The 19,414-nt window shown below is 53.2% G+C and overlaps 1 protein-coding gene across 2 annotated transcripts; it reads right to left on the reverse strand.

Moving 5' to 3' along the window:
* Nucleotides 1-3,892: 3,892 nt before the first annotated feature.
* On the reverse strand, nucleotides 3,893-17,592 carry P2RX1 (purinergic receptor P2X 1). 2 transcript variants are annotated; one of them, XM_037375074.1, is made up of 13 exons: nucleotides 16,609-17,592; nucleotides 12,964-13,111; nucleotides 12,363-12,434; nucleotides 11,835-11,904; nucleotides 11,204-11,300; nucleotides 10,412-10,492; nucleotides 8,707-8,848; nucleotides 7,515-7,645; nucleotides 6,768-6,858; nucleotides 6,028-6,093; nucleotides 5,286-5,378; nucleotides 4,714-4,758; nucleotides 3,893-4,438 (listed from the first exon to the last, which is right to left on the reverse strand). In XM_037375074.1, exons 1-12 carry the CDS (start codon nucleotides 16,743-16,745, stop codon nucleotides 4,717-4,719), a joined length of 1,170 nt encoding a protein of 389 aa, XP_037230971.1. In that variant the 5' UTR covers nucleotides 16,746-17,592; the 3' UTR covers nucleotides 3,893-4,438; nucleotides 4,714-4,716. The 2 variants fall into 2 exon arrangements, with proteins under 2 accessions (XP_037230971.1, XP_037230970.1); XM_037375073.1 differs by having other exon boundaries at nucleotides 4,714-4,761.
* Nucleotides 17,593-19,414: the final 1,822 nt, after the last annotated feature.

Raw genomic sequence — 19,414 nt, forward strand, 5'->3', positions numbered from 1 at the left:
TCACAAATATGTTTAGATTAAAAAAAAGACTTGAAGCCATCATTTCTTTTAAGGACAGCTTGGGGCAAATCTCTTTGTGGTGCCATAAAGCTGAGCAGGATCTGTGCTTGGTACCAGGAGGCAAAGCTCTGTTAACTGAAATGATCCTGACTTACCCCTGTTAAAAAGCCCATCGGTTGACTGCGCTGTTGCTATATTCAGAATCCATTTGGACACTTTGACTTTTACGCTTTCTAGAATAAGGCAATAAAGCAATTAGAAATAGATAACAGAAGGAGAGAGCACTTCACCAAAGAAAGGAAAAGAAAATAGCCTGACATAATTAATACAGAGCTGGCAGCAGCAAAAATGAACTGTAACAGCCATACTGTCACCGGGACTATGGCTGCAGGCTGAGCTGCAAATGTCTAGCGCTCTCATGACAGAGGGTCCTTTTGCCACCCAGCACAATCTGGCCTGAGAATGCACATCTTTGGGACAGAAGGAAATAAAAGCATCCTTTAGAGGCTGGGAGGATGTAAATGTCAGCACTTCACTGTGTGCCAGCCAGAGGATTTATCCGACTGAAAACATGCTCCCACATCAAAAGAAAAAGGGAATTAGTGTAACCAGAAAGGCAGATGCTTTTTTTAGGGAAAAATCCAAGAATGTCCTAAGTGGAAGATTGGGTTAAAAATAAAAGAGAGTCTGCTGTGTCAGAGAAAGAACGAGTAGGCTTGTAGATAGGAGAGATTGCACAGCATAGGAGCTCTCTCTTTCTTTAGTGTTATTCATTTTTAATTTGCATTGTTATAGTGTCTGGAAACACCAGGTGGAAATCAGGGCCTCATTGTGCTGGGAATTGTGCGCAAACATAATGATTAAATGTTGCCAGCTCTGCAGAGGTTGAAATATAATTCCTCATCTCTGCAGTATTACTAACCAGCATAATTATTGCTGAATAATTTTTCTGCAATTGCTCTGCTGGAATATCTGTGCCACTTGATTTCTCTCAGAGTAACCACACCTCAGGGGATGAAAAGATATATTTGTACCAGGTCCAACCTGGTAACCTTCACAGATAACAACTGGTCAGAAGCAGAATCTGTTCACCACATTTGCATAGGCATTCAGAAATTATTTGCTGGTGCCTTGGTTTCCCTTTCTGTAAAACGGGAATAGTAACACTGCACTCAGGGCTCACGCTCTTTATCTAACCCCCATGATCGGTGCAGGAGGCCTCTGTAAGGCCCTTAGAGGACTATACTGACAACATCACACATAAAGGCTTGTTAGTGCTGTTTGTAGTGATTTGGGATTAGCTGGAGAAGATATATTCTTTCTGTTGTGTTTTCTGGCTGAAAGGACTGGAGGCAATGTTTGATTTGCTGAAGGTTCCTTTTCTATTAGTGTTTTCCTATTAGCTAAATAACCATGTAAAATCCAAAACGCAACTAAACAAGGAGTTAAAAAACCCAACAACCTGACAACCCTCAGTTGCCACAGCGTAACTAGGAAGCAACACAGCCAACTGTCATTGAAGGGGTCTTTGCACAATGACTAAATCCCTTTGGGTTTCTGTGACACTTTGGCTCACTGCTCAGAGGTCAGAGAGCAGCAGGGTACACTGTCTGCATTTGTTACAGCTTCAAATACAGGCGCTTTCTGGCCACAACCCATGGCAAGCACAGAAAATTCTTCCCTAACCCTCACAGCAAGGTCAGGTCAAACCCAAAGGACCAGGAGTGTGGTCCTGATGGTCACCCACACCTCCCCATGGGCACTTGGGCTGAAAGCCCTCCGCGCAACAAGCTCACTAGCAGCACTAGTGCACTGCAGGGTGCAGCCAGCCTTTCTCTTTTGCCCTTAAGGGCAAATCTTCAAGCGGTCACTATTTCCCTTTTTCAGTGCTTTAGATAGGCAGACTTCTAACTGCTGTGTACTACCCTGCGTTCAGTAATTTTGCATGAATTTCAGCGAACCGCAAGGCACTGGGAGAAGGAGCTGGGAGCTGCAGTGCAGAAACAGGGCACCCACACCAACCAAGGCTTCCCCGGGGGGCTGAGCAGTCCTTCCTCTTCGCTCTGCCACCCCTGAACACCAGCTCCAGCCCTCTGCCAAGAGGAGGGACCAAAACAATTGCCATGGGCTTTCCCTGCCTTTTCATACCACAGAGAGGATCTGTGTAACTTAAAAAAATCAGACACATGCTCAGTTTCCCCCAGACAGCTATTGCTCTGCGTGGCACCCACCTGAAAACCACGGGTCCTGGGGGCCCTACCTTAGAGAAGGAGCTTGTTTTGGTGAAAGAATTCAAATTACAATATCACATTCCGCCGTTTGCAGAAACGGTTAGTGAATGAAAAGCAAACAAAAGGATCCCCAAAGATTGTGCATTTTTAAAAACAAGCAAGGAGATGAGGATAAATCCTCCAATGGTTTTTAAAGCAGTCTTGGGACTTTCAGGAATCCCAGCTCAGAGGTTTTGAATAGCAACTACAGGGGATCATTTACAAGTAGCATTTTCCCTAATTTCCTATTCTGCCTTTAAATACTTCCTAGGAAAGAATAGGGGCTTTGCCTTACAAGCAGCTTGAAATATTAAGCAGCCAGAAACACCCCCCTGCTCTACCTGCAGCCTTGCACCGGTTATTTTAAGTTATGACTGGAGATTGACCCAGTTTAAGTGGGTGCAAAAGGTTACCTGAAGGCTTTGTTTGACGACAATTTTCCTCAGGCATGCCTGTGTGAAATGGTCTCCCAGTCCCCTCTGCTGGTTGCAGCTTGCTGGAGGGCTGCACCGTTGCACAAGACAGCGACTGTGCGGTGCTTCGCCTCAATGAGCGCTGCAGAAGACACCGGCTGCCTGGGGATGCCACCAGCCCCATGCCCTCAGTGCCCTCTAAGGAGGCACTAACCCCTCCAGAGACTGGGGAGCTTTTCCTCACCCTCATCGCTGCATCTCTAATATAAGCACCCAGCATCTCTCCTAACAGCGGTCAGCATCGTGAAAAAAATCAGCCAAATGGATAACCTTACAAAAAGCACCCCTTCCTGTGAAAGCTGAGGCATCCTTCCGAGACCAAATAACCTCCCCATGGGGAATGTATGGCTTGAAACGTTTGTTGAGCTTGTGACCAAATATCACCTGCAACAGTTTGTGGCACATGCTGCCGTGTCCCTACGAGCCCACCGCCGCACGTCCGTCCTGCAGGCTGCTTGCTCACGCTCCCACCGCAGCCAGCAGCCTTGCAGCCACAGGCAGAGCAACCCCTGTAGCTTCTTCACTGCCTTTCCCTCAGCAGCTGGTATCCAGTTTTGAAGTGACCAAGGCAAAATTTCCTCCAAGGGGTGTAAAACAACGCTCAGAGAGAGAATCCTGATGCATCCTGGAGAATGAACAGAGCCAGCAGCACAGGGCAGGGGCTGCTGGTAGCCGTGTGGGGCTTGGCCGTAGCTCATGATGCCCAACTGCACGCGGTGAGAAGTGCAAATCTTCTCGCGGAGAGGGGAAGATTTGTTGCTGGGTGCAAAGAGCTGCTTTGTGAGGCTATCGCTGAGAAGGTCGGTTCTGACCAGCTAATGCTGGCCGACGTGGGCAGCGGGAGGCCGAGCTGGCACAAGGCAGCCGGTCATGATGGCCGGCAGGGTGCCAGCGCTCGCTGTCAGCCCGCCTGGCTGAGGCGGAAACCCGAGTGACAACCCTGATAACAACCCCTGCTCGTGGCCGGAGGCCCAGGGGCCTTGCAGGGGAAGGCAGAGCCCCCGGGAGCCTGTGCTCAGCCCGTTGCAGAAGGCTCCATGCCCTGGCCGACTCACAGAATTGCTTTGCATGCACCCCCACCCCCCCCCCACCCCCACCCCCCAGTGCTGACACCTGCACCACGGGGCAAGCATGGGCACTGCAAAGGGATGTAGTAGAAAAACTAAAGGTTTATTTTTTTTTTTTAATAAAATACATCCTTACAAAATAACCGGTTTTACCCCATGCTGAGGGACTGGGTATGGTTCTTGCCAGCTCTCCTTCCCTCCTGCTCTCCTCAATTTGCAGCTGTCCAAGGGTGCAGCCGGGGAAGGAGAGGCAGCGATGCTCTCCCCAAGGCTTCGGGTGCGGGATGCCTCAGCACAGCCCCAGCACACCGGGCAGGGTGCAACAGGAGCACTTCAGAAGTGCCTGCAAAGGCTGCAGACCCCCGTGGCCTGCAGCAGGGCTGCTGGAGGGCCCTGAGGGTCCCCTAGTGTAACCCACCCGTGGTGTTGAAGCGTGTCCCACCAGAGGCAGGGTGCCGGGCCAGCCGGCCCCTGCCCTGGCTGCAGGGCAGCATGTTCCCATGAGCTGGTGTTGGACGCTGCTCCCACTGGCCTTGGGGCTGGCGCAGGGTGGTGACAGGGGATGACGACCATGTTTTAGGAGAGGAGGAGAAGGAAGAGTGTGTAGGTTTGTTGGTCAGTGTGGATTCTGCCAAGAGAGAGAGGTGCATGGTGATTTCTGGTGTTTTGCTCCCCACTGCCCCTCTCCAAGTGATGCTGCCATTGAAGATGCGATATCAATTCCACATCTCATGCCCAGTGCTGCTGTGTGCACTTGCTTGCCTTGGGAAACACTCACTCCAGGTTGGACATTACAGCCTACAACTCAGATCTCCTCTATTCCCTGGAGCCCTGTTGCCTTCCCGGGGGCCTTGGGATAACCCCAAGCCACATGCTAGCAGCGTCTGGGAAAACACGACTCACCTCTCACTGTGTGTTGTCCAGCTCCTTTTCCTTCTTATGTGACTTCGACTGGGGGTTAAACAAGAGAAAACGATGATTCTTTTACAGACCTGCCCCTTTCTAATGCCAAGGAAAAATGTGGTCAAACAGCAACTTCTAACCTCCGATGTATAAGCATATTTTCAGATTAATTTGAGGGCAGCTGTTTTTGTGTCCTATGCAATGCCACGAAACATCCCATGGTCATGGAGATGTCCTCAGAAAAGGGGACACTTTCCAGTTTTCCAAAGCACTAGTCCGCCCCTGCTTCCCTTAAAGCAATGCAAGTGTTACCAGATACTGGAATATCAGCAGATAAAGGGAGAGAATAAAGCTATTAACAGCGAGTCACACAGAAGGTCTCTAATTTTGGAGAGCAAATACATGGATCCCAGTCTCTGACAGTCCCAAAGGCTCAGGATTCCCACTAGCTCAGAAGGCGCCTGGTTGCTCCTCGATACAAATGTTTGTGTTACAGCGTCATTACTCACACACACAGCCACACTCACTCACCCGCAAGAGCCTCCGCAGGGGAGGGACTCGCTGATACTTACAGGCTCTTGTTCTGCATATTTGAATTTCTTCTGCTTGTAATAGTCCCGTCCTTGGAGAAAATGCAGCAGGAGCAGGTCGCAGAGGACAGAGGCCTTAAATCAAAGTGCAGGTAGGGTTGGGGCTGCCCTCCCAGCTCACCTGTGCCACCTCGTACTTCCAGCTTGTTCCAGTTTGCCCCACAAATTAGGGTCACTTCTGTTTCAACCCACAACGTGGTAGCAGCTAAAGAGCGTAGAGTTCCCAAATATCCATTTAGGACATATGTGAAATGTACTGGGTTCAATACTGGGCAATTTAAGTCAATAGAAATTAAGCATTTCCACTTTAGGTATATGCAGAGCACAGCACCCTTCGGGTCACGCCAAAGTCTTTAATGATCACAACCGAATAGGATGCTGGTTTTCTGTCATGCACAAAATACTGCCCATCGCCTCCAAACCCCCCTCCACACCAGCTCTAACTTGAAACTATCGAGATACCAAGGCATGGTCCTGCCTTCCCCTGGCTCACAGGGCAGTAGCTCCCGTTAGCAGAATTCACATCAGCCAGTGGCCAGCAGGAATCCACTTCCCTAAGCTTGTGAGGCAGGAGAGCATCTCCTTCCCCACTTTAGCCCATCCCCTGTTGCCTAAGCGGGAGCCAGCATTTCACTGCAGCTCAGGGATACTTCCCCACAGATGTCACAGGCAAGGAGAATAATTTGAGAGTCTCCATACAAAGGCTGGAAATATCTGAACTTACCACTCCAAAAATACCAATTCCAGAGCCGATTGTGGTCATGGTCGGGATGATGTCAAATTTGCCTGCCTGAATAAAATCGGAGAAAATAGGTGATATGTTACAATCAGCCCAGGGTGGGGGGTGGGGGGGGAAAGGGTGCCGTAGCTGTAGGTGGAGCTCAGCTAAAGTGCCTTGCAGCAACCCAAACCACAACCACAGCACGGAGAGAAACAGGAGCTGAGTAAGAGCTGGTTTTAAACTCATTGGTCAAACAGAAAAATGTGGTAGGTTAATTTTGGGCTGACACAAATTGAAATTATTTTGCTTCCTGTATTTTTAATTTAAAAAAAAAAAAGTATACCCTTTAAATGTCCCCAGTGGGAACACAACAAGGAAAGCCTTCTCTCCCAGTGGGAAGAAAAAGACAAAATAAAAAGGTACAAATGTGGAGCTTTTGGAAATATCAGTAAAAGGCTCTGAGTTTCCACAGTTCCCCCCAACCCATCATGATGTTTTCTGGGACAAAACCACTGATCAAACTGCAGCTGATTGACGTGACCTGTAAAACGGGCTTCCCCTCTGTGTTCCCCTCACTGGCCCTTCCGAAGGGCTGCGGTAAGCGGGCCACCACCCCAGGAAACCACTCACACTGGTTTTCCTGGCCCCATGAGACCCTGGTGCTGCGTTACAGAGCTGGCACCTTCCTGAGGACATGGCATTACTGTCCTGGGGATCCAGGGGCGAACCCAGTGAACCCTTACCTTGCCATTCACCAAAATGTCAAACCGGATTCCAAACACCTTGTAGAGCGTCCTCTTGTCCATCCCATCTTCTTTGTAGTATTTGGCGTATCTGTCGAATTGGATGGTGAGCGTTAGTGGCCTGCCAGGGTGTCTAACAGCCCCCTGCAACCTGAGGGCATTGGCATCTTAGTGGGCTGCAGAGCAGGGTGAAGATCTGAGGATGCACTGGCTGCTCCTGACCTTCTCCTTAACCCCCCCAAAGGAGCCTGCTTGTTGGCACCTCTGCCCTCTGTGCCTCAGTTTCCCTCCTGCCAGTTGGAGTTAAAGCTCCTGCCAGTGCTGGTACCTGATGACTCAAGTGACAGTGGATATTAGTGCAGCACTAGTGGCAGCTTCACAAAGAGCAGCAGCTACAGCAGCAGCTTATGCCTAAATGCCATGCTGTGGCTGAATGTTTCGAAGCATGGGAACACGTGAGATGACCCTGCACCATCTCCAGTCTTTCAAGAGGCTTCGTGAGATCTCAGCTGAGTGGGAGAGTCTGCGAGGGGGAGGACATGTACAGGGAAAGCCAATGGGGTAATTCTGAGGCCAAGAGACAGGTTATCACTTTTCTCTTGCCATTCTAAAGACAGCACTGCTGTCTGGCACTGCAAAGGTAGCCAGAGAACGGTCCCCGATCTTCCACCACCTCTTGAGTGCTGTGGAATCCTGAAAGGTGTCACCTCTGAATTCTGCCTGGAGAGTTAACAGGGGTCTCCTTACCTGAAGTTGAAGCCCGGTGAAACATTACTGTCATCATTGTAAAGGCCATGGAACTGGTAAATGGGTTTGCAGTACCGGACGGGCCAGTCGAGGTCGCAGTTCCAGTCTATGGTGATGCCCACCACTCCTCCCTGCAACCGAGAGGGGGGTCATGAGGTTAGCCCTTCTAGGACCTGGCCCGCACGGAGAAACGCTTTCCCTCCTCATACATGGCCTTTCTCGATGCTACGAGGTGTCCTGGCTCTCCAGGGTACATGGACCCCACCACTGCTTCAGCCCTCCTGGGCAGCCTCAGCTTTGTGCCCTATACATCACCCTATGTGGAGGTACATGCTTCTGCCCTAAATGTTGGATACACAACTAAATTCATGCCCTCTTGTTCCTGGTCAGCACCCCGTGGCCAAGGCATGGTCCTGAGAAACAGTGCTCCCTGCAGATCCCCACCCCCACCCCCAGCCCTTGTAGGACAGCCTGAGCTTGCCCATGAAATTTGCCTTTCCTGCCATCAAACCATTAACGTCACAGGGAAAATCAAGGACAATTTAACACGGTCATAGAGGAGAGTGAAACGAACCCATGAAAATCAGAAGAAAACCTCTAAGAGAAGTGGCCACCTGTTGGGAAATGAAGCAGTCCCTCCCGAGCTCGCTCCAGGTTGTAACCAGCTGTGCCCCAGAGGCTCGTCTTTTTGCACTTTAAATATATGCAAGCCTCTGATTTGATTTGTTGCCTAGCAAAGTTAGCTTAAGGCTCCACAGTGCATAAATAGCTGATATTCTTGCATACCACCCCGAGAAGCGCTGGGCAAAGCTGCCTTTCTGAGCCTGGGGAGATGCTGCAGCTCATATTGTGCGATGACTAATACTTGACCATCCAGCCAAGGTTTCCAAGCTCAATTGGACGGGATTTGGCCACGCAGCTCTAGTTATTTATTGCCCAAATTAAAACAAACTGAACCCTGGATTTCCTGCCAGCGAGACGAGTCTTGTCAATCTTACAGGGGAGTTTCCAAGAAAGGCTTAAATATTAGGCCACGTCCAAGGAGATTCATAATCTTCAAGAGCTAATTCTGACACTGCCTCTCAAGTCCTTGAGAAAGCAGATCCCTCGTGTCTCAACAGCTTGGGGATGATAGCTCTGCCAGCGTCCCCCTCAACACGTCAGCAAGGAACATAATTTGAAATTAAAGTACCTTAACAGCCAGGAAGGTAAAATTCTGACCCGATTCCTTCACTATGTAGCCCAGGTCAAACACGGGGCATAAGGAATCGGTGACTTTGTGATAGGTGCATTTCTTCAGGTACTGTTTGGTAACACTCTCCACCAAGTTGCGCCTGTGAATGAAAAGACAGTGAGAAGGAGTCTGAATAACCCAATAATTTGTGTGGGGAAAGGACCTCTGGATGTCTCTGGTCCAACCTATTGCTCAAAGCCAGGTCATGTCAAAGGCCAGGGCCAACTCCTCCTGCTCCACATGCTCATCAGACCTCATGCGTGGAGAGTGGGTCCTTTCCTCCAGCTCTCCCACCTCATCAGCTACTCATTTCCCTTGAACCTCCTCCTACGGAGGAAGCCTCTGCTGTTTTCTTTCTTGCAAATGATCTCCACCTCTGCTTTGGGTTTGCTGCTTTGCCTGCTGCCCAAACGCAGCACATGTCTGCCTGGCCTCACATCTTCCAGCAGCCCCCTCTCTCCTTCCTCAGCTTTGGAAACCTTCCCATGGCCTCCACCATCCCTCCCAGCTGCCTCTCCTCTCCACATCTCAGCTCATCTATGGGCTCTGCCGGGCACCAACTCTGTGCACCAACAGTTTTCATCTGGGAAAGTTCATGGATCGTGCATCCCACAGCTGTTAGAATTATCTGGATTTGCTATCTCCTCCAGAAAGGGTGAAAAGGAAAGGACAGCATTTCGCCTTCCACCCTGCTCTGCTCTTTTGCCTAAAAATAGTCTTTCTGTGAAGCCTCCCTGACCCAAATGACCTAAAAGTTGTGCCTTGCTCAACCCCATCCCATAATTTATGCTCAGCAGTTCATTAGCAGCAGTGATCAAAGGCAGGAAGCTCCCCCATGACCCCATCCAGCCCTGGCTCAGCCCCTGCAGCAGCACCCAGCCTGGCCCACCCCACCTCCTGGGACCTGCTCTCCCCCACCACGTCCCCTCTCCTGCCTGCCCTCGCCCCCGCTGGAGCCCTCCGTGCTGCTGGTGGGGGATCCCCTCTCCCTGCCACCTCTCGGGGTGCAGCGCAAGGTCGGCTCGAGGCTTTGCCAAGCGTGCCGGCTGCCAGGGCCTTTAACCTTGGCTGCAGCGCAGGGATGCGATCGGCTTAGAGGGAGGAATCAGCCACCTTCAGCACAAAGAGCTTCCGTTAATTTGTTCCAAATCAGATATATAATCAGTGTCATCGCAAATCCTCTTAGGTGTGCGCCTTCAGGCAGCTGCCTGGAAGGGGGCGACCCTACACCCTGTTGCAGAAGCAAGCGAGAACCGTGATGTTAAGAGGGGCCTCTGCTCATTTTTGGGCACCAGGCTTTGTCCTGGCTGCTCACACCCCACTGGGCCATTTCATATTTTATTGTTCTCTTCAGGGAGGAAAAGGGAGAAGGAAAATGAAGAATCAGAGAAACTGTATTTTCACATGCATCGTGAGAGGGTAACTCAGGGAACACGAATCCCAGAAACCTTTCCTGTACCTGCTGAGGTGGGACAGATTTGGGAGGGAAATGTCTCGGCTCCCATAAGCTGATCTGGTGATCAGTGCAGCAGTTAAAGTAGCGCTGGTCTCACTGGTGAGGAATAGCATCCTCGATATCAAGCATCCAGCTACACCCGTGGCCTCCCCGAGGGACACGGTTGGGGGAACCGAGCAGAAGCCATCCCCCCAGATGTCCCCTTACCTGGACACCTTGAACCTGGGGAAGGTGATGCTGTTCTTGATGAACAAGGTGAACTTCTCTGCTTCTGACAACAGGGCAGGGCTGAAAAACACAAGTGTTGACATGTGTCCATCCCTCGGCTCTCTGGCCTCTAGGGAAAGCCCCGTTTGGTGGGGATTCATCCAAACTGGGTCAAGTAGGACCCAGAAAAACTGATGATCTCATCCCTTCCCTTCTGCATGAAAGATCCCAACAAGGTTCAGAAAAGTCCCAAGGAAGGATGGAAGTGCCTGTTAGGGGACAGACAGGCAGTTAGGAGCTGGGATTTCAGTTAAGACACCCCAAAAGCACAGTGAGGTGGCTGGAAGAGAGCTCAAGGTTCTGCATGCTTCCCTGGGCTCCTTGATGGATCTTGGCTGTCCCTGCGGCTGCCCGGCGAGGAGGGGAGGCAAGGAAGACTAGGACTTTGCATCTACCAGGATATGCTTCACAGCGGCCATGGAGGTTGGAGATGGAGAACATCTCACGGGCAGAGCACAACTTTACTCTGAAGGCAAACGGGATGGATGGGAGCTGCTAGTCCGTGCACAGAGCACCCAGCAGACATGGGGTGAGCTGCTGGCAAGGTTGGGAGGAAAACCACGTCAGGATAGGCACAAACCCCCTGGGAACAGTGGGCAGCATGTACAGCCACAGGGTCTGAATTGACCCAGGCTGTCCTGGCAGCATCCTGCAGAGCCCTGGCTTGATCTGCTCTGCGCTTGCTGGGATGGGATCGGGCTGGAAAAAGTCAGCAACCACATCACTCCTTACTTGGGAATGTGGTCATCAACTTCAACGGGGCACCAGCCAAAGATCTCGCAGGTCTTCACAGAGCTATTGAAATGCACACACTTGCCTGTCATGAGCCCTGTGGAGAAGAGAGACAGCTGCTCACGCTCCTGGACACCGGGAAAACCCAGCCTCACACTGGGATGGGTGGGATGTGGTTGGAACTTCAGCCATGCTGCAGACATCCAAGACACAAAATACTCAGGGCTTTGGTGCCCCTTTGTAACAAGAGGAATTAATTGTGGCCTCTCAGCGTGGGGCGGTGGTTTCTCTTGCACTATCGTACAGGGGAGCAACTGGGCATTTTTCTTGCTAAAATACACCTCAGAAAAGGCCGAGCTGTTAGAAGGATAGCAAAGTGGGGAAATGGTTTGGTCTTGATTAACCTTTTGTCTGCAGAGCTTTTTGCAGCTCAGGTACCTTTCAGAACAAGCAAGCAGGACCAGCCCAGGTGAGACCCTCACCCGGCATGTCAGAGGCTTGTCCCAAACTGGTGGTCAGAAGCGGGTCCCCCTGCCAGGCACCCCAGCCACGCCGCTTTGCCAGAGCACGCTGTGCTCGGCATGTCCCACCAGAAACGCCGGTGCCAGCCCCTCGGGGCCACGTGCCGTACCTTGTCCCTGGCGGCTGTACTTCCCTTGGCTGCAGTCACTGTCCCGTGTGCAGAGCCCCGCGTCCGGCAGCTGTTTGGGGAGAGCAGGCAGCCGCCCCTCAGCATCGCACCCTGCTGTTTCGGTCCCTCTGTCCCTCCTGCCTCGCCTGGCAGCACTGTCCTCAGGGGCAATGCCGCTCAGCTGAAGGCAGAGCCGTATCTGTACACCGCTTCCCAACCAAGGATGCCCAGATTAAGCAGAAAAAAGGGGGATTTTCTTTTTTGAACTCCAGGCAGATGCTTTTATTTAAGCCTTGAGTCTGCTCTGCTCGATCATCTCAGAAAGAAGAAAACTTAAATGGATAGTGGCTGTTTTTCAGCAGAACAACAGCTTTCACGTAGTGCTCGCAAGTCATGAATGACAGTACGGGACCAGGCTCAGGCTTTTATCAAACCTCCCCACGCCAGCAGCTCCCTCCCCAGTGCCACCACCACAACCCCCCCTAAATTACAGAAGCTGAGGCTGCTGAAGGAAGCCAGTGTGTTTACCTCCGGGCAGTTGCCTTGTTTCTGTCCAGGGGTGACAATGAAGTTGGTCATCACCACAAACGAGTTGTCCCCCTGTGGAGACAGAGCCAACAAGCTCACAGCCAGCACCGTGTTTTCTGATGGAGTCTCTGCGAGGAGCCTTTCCCTGGGGCAATGTGTAGGGTACCCAAACCACCGGGGCATGCCCAGGGAGACGGCACCTTTCTCTCTAATTTTGGGTCATCCACTATCCTTCATCACAGCTTGGGAAGCTGGGAGTGGCCCTGGGGACCTGCAGTGCCACCAGCACCAGAGACAGTGGGGGACCCCTTTGCTAAGATGCTTGTCCAGAGGCACCGGAGGAGCCTTGATCCTTTTGGATGCAGCCTCAAGCGTGCCCCATCAACCGTGGTGAGTCCCAAGCACTAAATGCTCCCCAGGGGCGATATGTGGGCAGAGGTTTGTGGCAGAAGCAACCTGCTTTCCACCACAGGGACACCATGTCATGGTTAGCCCCACGGAAAGCCTATGCTGAGGAGCCCATCTGCACCCCAACACGTGGGGAAAATCAGCTGTCAGGACAAAAGGAACCCCCCCTAACCCACCCACCATGCCTCCTTACCTGGGGTGGAAAAACATAATCCACCACATCCCAGATGTGAGGGCCCATGACACTTTCGTTGGTCAGCGTCAGGCCTTTCAGCTTCACCGAGACCGAGCTGACGATGCTGTCCTGAGACTGGTAGCCCTTCTCATAGAGGAAAACCCACCTGGATAGGGAAAGGTGGTGGAGTGAGCACGGCCACTGAGGCTCATCCCCAGGAGCCCAGGTCCCAGCACATCACTGTCTTCTACCAAGTATCACCTGGGGGCTTGTTTGCCAAATTTTCTCCAGCTGGGTAAGGGACACGTGGCTGAACTTTCCTACCCTTTGCTCGAGGCATGTGGGACCTGTGGGACCTGGCTTCCAATGGTGGGATGATTTATTCTGGGGACAGGGATGCATTTTGTGGTGGTCAGTGTGTGAAGGCAGGTGGTGCAGGGTGGCCGTTGGCCATTTGGGATTAAAGGTTATGGTGGGTTGGCAGCTTGCTGGACTCAGTGACCCACCCAGACCCTCCTGACCCCCTTCATAGGCACTGTCCAAAAATCAGTGCCTCCAGGGCCAAGGCAGGGGTATGCCTGGACATGGCTCATGTCCAGGGCCACTGTTCCCCACCCAGCAAAAGGAACCTTTGTGGCAGAAGCAACCTGCTTTCCACCACAGGGACACCATGTCATGGTTAGTCCCACAGAAAGCCTGTGCTGAGGAGCCCATCTGCACCCCAACACATGGGGAAAATCAGCTGTCAGGACAAAAGGAACCCCCCCTAACCCACCCACCCATGCACATGGGGGCAAGTGGGCTGCAGGAGCAGGGTTGGGGACGCTGCTGTGGCTGGCATGGGGCTCTCCCTGCATTTCCCAGCCCATTGCGCAGCCATTAGGGCGCTGACACTATTTAACCTATGGCATAAACAAGCTGTCGCTGGATTAACTCTGACTCAGGAAGACTATAAACATGGGTGAGCAACCATTTCGGGTAACGCTCTTGGCGGCACGGAGCATTCCCGGCACTAAAAAAGGAGTGATCTGGTTTTTGTCCCTGCTGCCACAGGCACCGGTCCTGCTGGCTGTGACAGAAGGAGCACACTGCCTGTGGGACAGCCTGTGGTGTCAGCTCATCCTCGGGCACCAGACTGATGGGCACAGGGGAAAATGGGGGAACCCCAGGTGCTGTCCAGAGGTCTGCCCTAGGGGTGATGGACATTATGGGAACCTCGTGAGGATGGTGGACTTTGGCTTGCAGCCCCATCAGCATCCCGGGACAGGGGGTGAGGGGACCTCGGGGGTGGCATCTGCCCCAGTACCTGGGGACAGGAGGAGAAATTCAGCACTGCTGCCACCCCGGCTAAGACCCCCAGCTCCAACCTCCTCCAAGGCAGAGGACCATACTGGGTTACACTGGTTACGCTGGGCATCTTCCCCGCTGTAGCTGCAGGAGGCTGTGAGCTGGCTAGCACCACGGTGGAGTCTTTCCCTAAATCTGCCTCCAGAGCAGCCTCTGCCATGGCCACCTCATCCCACCCTGGCAGAGGTGACTGTGGGCACACAGAGCCCCCCACTGTGACACAGCCTCCCCTTGGCAGGACAGGTTGCAGCCCCCACCCTGCCACTGAGCCATGGTCATGGCAAACGAGGTGTCATCTCATCATCATGCTGTAAATGCCCCCTCGAGCCCTGCCTGGGTGCTGAAAGTCCCCTGGTGTTGCTCCCCACTGTGGCAGAGTCACCAAGCCACCAAGCTGACCTCATCCTGCAGCTCAGCCCGCGGCCCCCTCGCACGTGGTGGTGTTCTCAGGAAACAAAAGCCAGAAAGCAAAGTTCAGCTGAGAAGCGCCTGGCATCACCCAGCCAGCAGTGATACCGCCTTATCTCAGCATTATCAGCAGAAAGAGCGGCTCCCCAAGGGTGAGAAGGGTCTCTTGGTGACATCAGTCCCATATCCCTCCTCTGCACTGATGGCACTGCCACACATCCCTCCAGCACAGCCACGCGTTGGCATGCATCCTCATGAGCATCCCATGCCTGCTGCCCCAAGGGGGACCAAAGCTGGGGTAATTGTAAATAAAATAAATATCTGTTTGCCAAACTTGCTTTCAAAGAAGACAAAATCTCCAGCATGGCTCAGTGCAGGCAGGGGAGCACAGGCAGTGCTGCAGGCAGCCAGGGGATGCCAGTGGTTGGTGGGGCTATGGGCAGCTGCATTCACAGGCAGCCCCCGGCTAGTGGAGCCCTACCCCACCAAACCAGTAAAAACAGGAATTACAGCAACTTTCTGCCAACTTCCTCCCCTCTGCCACTGACCTCCAAGCTGGTTTTCTTTTTGCTGCCTCCTGGCTGCCTGTTCTGTTTAGCTGGGTTGCTTAAGCCACATTTCCTTAGAAAGTCCCGCCCTGGGCAACCATTTCTGCCAGATCCCCATCCACAGGAGCAACCGCCCCTACCTGGGTTTGCTGGAGCCCTGGGGCTTCATGGGCTCAGCCCTTAGTAGAGCCAGTGCTGCTCCCAGTAACACCAGTCTGGGCCGGTGCAAAGCCTTTTGCAACAGAGCATCCTTTGAGACCTTGGCTCAGCAGCAGTTTGGGAGTGAGGATTACCCTGGTGATCCAAAGTGCTGGTGAGGTGGGTGGGTGCGATGTGGGGGTCCCACAGTGACTGCCTGGGAAGCTCTTCCCCCTTTCCAGGGGATCTGTGCTAAAAGCAGGGCTGAGCACTGCTGCTCCCCACAGCTACTTTCTTTCACCGAGCCCTGGGAGCTACTGCCTCTCCTTTAGGCTTTGGGCTCCCCGCACTCCAAAAACACCCAGTTTTTCCAATTCATGGCCAGACACCCTCTCTCCCTGCAGACCTCTTGCCCTGGGACCTTTACTGATGGAAGGGTGCCAGTCTGTCTTGAGGGCTGAGCCCACAGCAACTATGGGGGCACAGCGAAGATTTTTATCGAGCATGGCATCCCATGGCATGGCACATCATCCCACAGTGAGGGGACAGGGACCCAATCCCTGTGGCAGGAGCAGCAGCCCCAGGGCACCCGAGGACATGCATCCTCGCACGGCTCTGCGCCCGCCTGCTCCACTCACTGCCTTTTTTAAGCAGCTGTTCTTGCACCGTGGCTGCTCTTAGAGCTGCCTCCCATAAGCAAAGCAAAGCAGGGATTTGGAGCAAGGCTCCGTCCTGGCCCCAGCCGCTGGGCTGGCCCTGCCTCCCCGGCGGGGTGGTGGATGGGGGAGATTTATGGTCCTGTCTTGAGCCGCTTGGGTCTCACAAATCACCGTGCTGGCCCCAGCTGCCTCTTATTTAATATAAATGAAAATAAAAATAACAACAGATTCTCAGGCCACCGTCCAGCAGCTCGATTGGGATTTGGATGCAGCTCAGTGAGGAGACGGGGCCTCGGCGTGCAGAGTGGGGCTGGGCAGGGATGAGCCTCCAGCCTGCACACGCAGCCGCTGCTGGGGAGCATGTGGGGACCAAGCAGCCATCTGGAAGACCCACGGTGGGACACTGAGCTGCATGTGGCCATGGCCAGGGAGATGCGATGGCACCAGCGATAACCACCCCTGCATTGGGATATAGGTGATAAAGGAGCCCCTTCATCTCCGTTGCTTTTGAACCCGGTGGCACAGCATTAATTTGGGGGAAAGCAGGTGCCGGGGAGCCTTACCCGATGATGTATGCCAGGACGATGAGCTGGATCAGCCGGAAGGTCAGTCCCACCTTCTTGTTCCTCACCAGCACCATCCTGGGGGTATCATACTCGAAGAGGAAGGAGGACACCTTCTCCATGCACTTCTGCCCCATGGCTGCGCCAGGGCTGTGCCGCAGCCTCCCGCCGGCCTTGCCGCTCGCCGCGCCGTGGGTTGGGCTGTGCCCGCTGCAGCTCAAGCAACTCCTCTGTTTGCAGAGAGAAGGGGAAAAAAAAAAAAAAAGAAAATAAAAATGCTATCGGCTTTGTTGCTCTGTGCACATCTGGGCTGTCGGGTTTCCTCCTCTGCGTGGGGACGAGGTTTCCTCTTCCTATAAGCTCTGGACGAGGAGCAGCCGGTGCCCTACATGGTCCGGGGGTGGGACGGGGTGCGGAGGGTGCAGGGCCACCCCGCTGCCAAGCCCACGTGCCACCAGGACGGAGCTGCCTGCCCGTGAGGGATGTACCCTCGCCCAGGCAGGGACCTTCCCTGGGGACAGAGGGGCTGCGGGCAGGGCTCAGGGTGAGCAGGGACCACTAGGTATCCCTGGGGGCAATGGTGGGATGGAGGAGATGGTGGGGGTCCCGGGAGACGATTTTAGGAACTGGGGTTGGGGTATCATCTTTCCCACTCCAGCAGCCACCTCAGGCTGTGGGTCTCCCGTTCGTGTCCCTAACCCATGTCCTCCTCTGTCCCCCAAAGGCTGCCCCAGAAAAAGGGTTGGGAAGGGGGAGGCTGCGGGCGCAGAACCCCCAGCTCAGCAATTCGGAGCCAATCCACAGGGCAGCCGGGCGCCGGGCTTGGCCCCCTCCCATGGCGAGGCCGCCCAGCTGGGGCTTGGCTGGTTCCCAGTGCTTGCACAGGGCTGGGCTGGGCGCACGTCGAAGCATTTTCAGCATTTCCAGCATTTCCTGAAAGCCATGGCTGTGAGCGGGGCCGGCCGCCCTGCCAGGGTCACCGGAGGGATGCTCGGCAGGGCAGTGCAGACGCTGCTTAAGTGAATATCGCTGAGAAAGGGGCTGGATTTGTACGTGCCAGACTGAAATTTGAGTGTCAGCATCACTGCAGGGGGAAGCTGGGGGGTAGTGGGGATGACTCATTGCTGGGGAAGGCGCAGAGGCTGTGGATGGGGGACCCCGGACCTGCGCTGCACCCCCCCGGGCAGCTCTGTTGGGGAGCGCTGGGGCTGGGGAGGATTGTTGCTGGGGGAAACAGAGGATGTTTTCCCCAAAAAGCCCAGAGCCCAGCAGCTTCAGCACTCCCCGCAAGGACAGGCTCCATCCCGTGAGCCCTGGTTCATCTGCTGCCTCCGTGACCTGGGAAGAGGGGCTGGCTCTCTGCAGCCACCGAGCCTGGGACAAGGTCGCTCTCTGCAGGGGGAAATTATTTTGAAAATATGGAAAATTTTAACCTGCTGGGATAAATCTTCCCTCTCCAGAACTTTTAACATCACCACCTCTCACATTCAATTGCCCATTGCTTGGCATCATGTTGACCTTTCGACTCAATATTTTACAGACCTGACAACCACGAAATGAGTGGAACAAATCAATTATCTTTGCTGGGCAATAGGGAAAATGGGGGAAAAAAGCGGATGAACCATTTATCCAAATCTTTTGCTCTTACCATGAAGCCTGGGAATCAAAATCAGATGATCCCACGTTACAAGTGACGTGACACCATCCCAACGCCCCAGTCCTCAGCAACATGGAAAGCTGTCAGACGGGGAGCCAAAAGCAAATATGAAATGCTGATGCTAATCATATAAGATTGAAGGCTGATACTGCTATTGAGCAGAGCAGAAAAACCTTATAAGCTTAGATATCTGTCAGGAGAGAAGCAAATAACTTACTGTATGAAACGAGGCCTTTTAGGGAAGGCTACTCACCCTTGCCAAAGCCATGGGGATAATGAAAATAGGACAGCTAAATTTAACAGCAAAATGACTTGTAAAAGAGTCACTTCCAACCTTCTCTCTGGTACTTGGAGTCAATAAAATGGTTATAGCATGGATTTAGCTAAAATACTTTCCATGGGGAGATAATACGCATCTCCCATTTTAGTATCTCTTGGAGCCACGTTGCAGTTGGCGAGTGGGGCCGGACCTCAGGGACGCATCCGGGGTGATGTGGGGAGCAGGGGACCCCAGCATGGGAGCACCCAAGGGGCCTGGGTCTTCTCCTGGGCTGCTGTCAGCACCCAGCATGGGCACCACCTTAGCCATGTCACCCAAATGTTTGAAAAAAAATCAGAGCCCAAACCCTCGTGGGCTTGCACACCACCATCGCTCACTCCTCTCCCATGCCTACACCAGCCCTGGGTTTGCCACTCTTTAAATGACTTTATAACAGGGAATTTAATAGCTTTGGGCTAATCTACCTGGCCCCACAACAGCGACGAGGGCGTGCGAGCAGTGCCAGCTGGCCAGTGTGCCTGGCCGCCTGCCGGACCTGCATCCTGCTCCCCCCCAGCTGCGGTGCTGCTTCTCCCAGTGATAACCCACGTGAGCTGCTAGCATACCTCCCCATCTCTGCCAGGTGGCTGTCGTGGGGAAGTGCTCTACCTGGGTTGTTAAATTGTTAAATTACCTGCCCAGACAGGGCAGTTGCCTGCTGGGAGATGCTGAGTTCACAGGGCTGTGATGGCTTCTGCTGCGGCTCAGGTGCTGGGCTGTCCCAGTGTGACGTCAGGGCTTGCTTTCTGTTTGCAATACTCTGCTGCAATCATAAATACATTACTGTAATGCCTAAAAATAAAAATAATAATAAAAAAAAGAATTAGTGG

Source organism: Falco rusticolus, chromosome 1 (genome assembly GCF_015220075.1).
Source record: "Falco rusticolus isolate bFalRus1 chromosome 1, bFalRus1.pri, whole genome shotgun sequence".
Taxonomy (NCBI): Eukaryota; Metazoa; Chordata; class Aves; order Falconiformes; family Falconidae; genus Falco; species Falco rusticolus.

Excerpts from the sequence above, each read along its gene's own strand:
- P2RX1 (XM_037375073.1), bottom strand. The coding sequence starts at position 16,745 with ATGGGGCAGAAGTGCATGGAGAAGGTGTCCTCCTTCCTCTTCGAGTAT. Across the intron at positions 10,493-11,203 it reads GTTGATGACCACATTCCCAA|CCCTGCCCTGTTGTCAGAAG; the intron begins GTAAGGAGTGAT and ends TGTGTTTTTCAG. Across the intron at positions 7,646-8,706 it reads TTACCTTCCTGGCTGTTAAG|GGAGGAGTGGTGGGCATCAC; the intron begins GTACTTTAATTT and ends TCTCGGTTGCAG.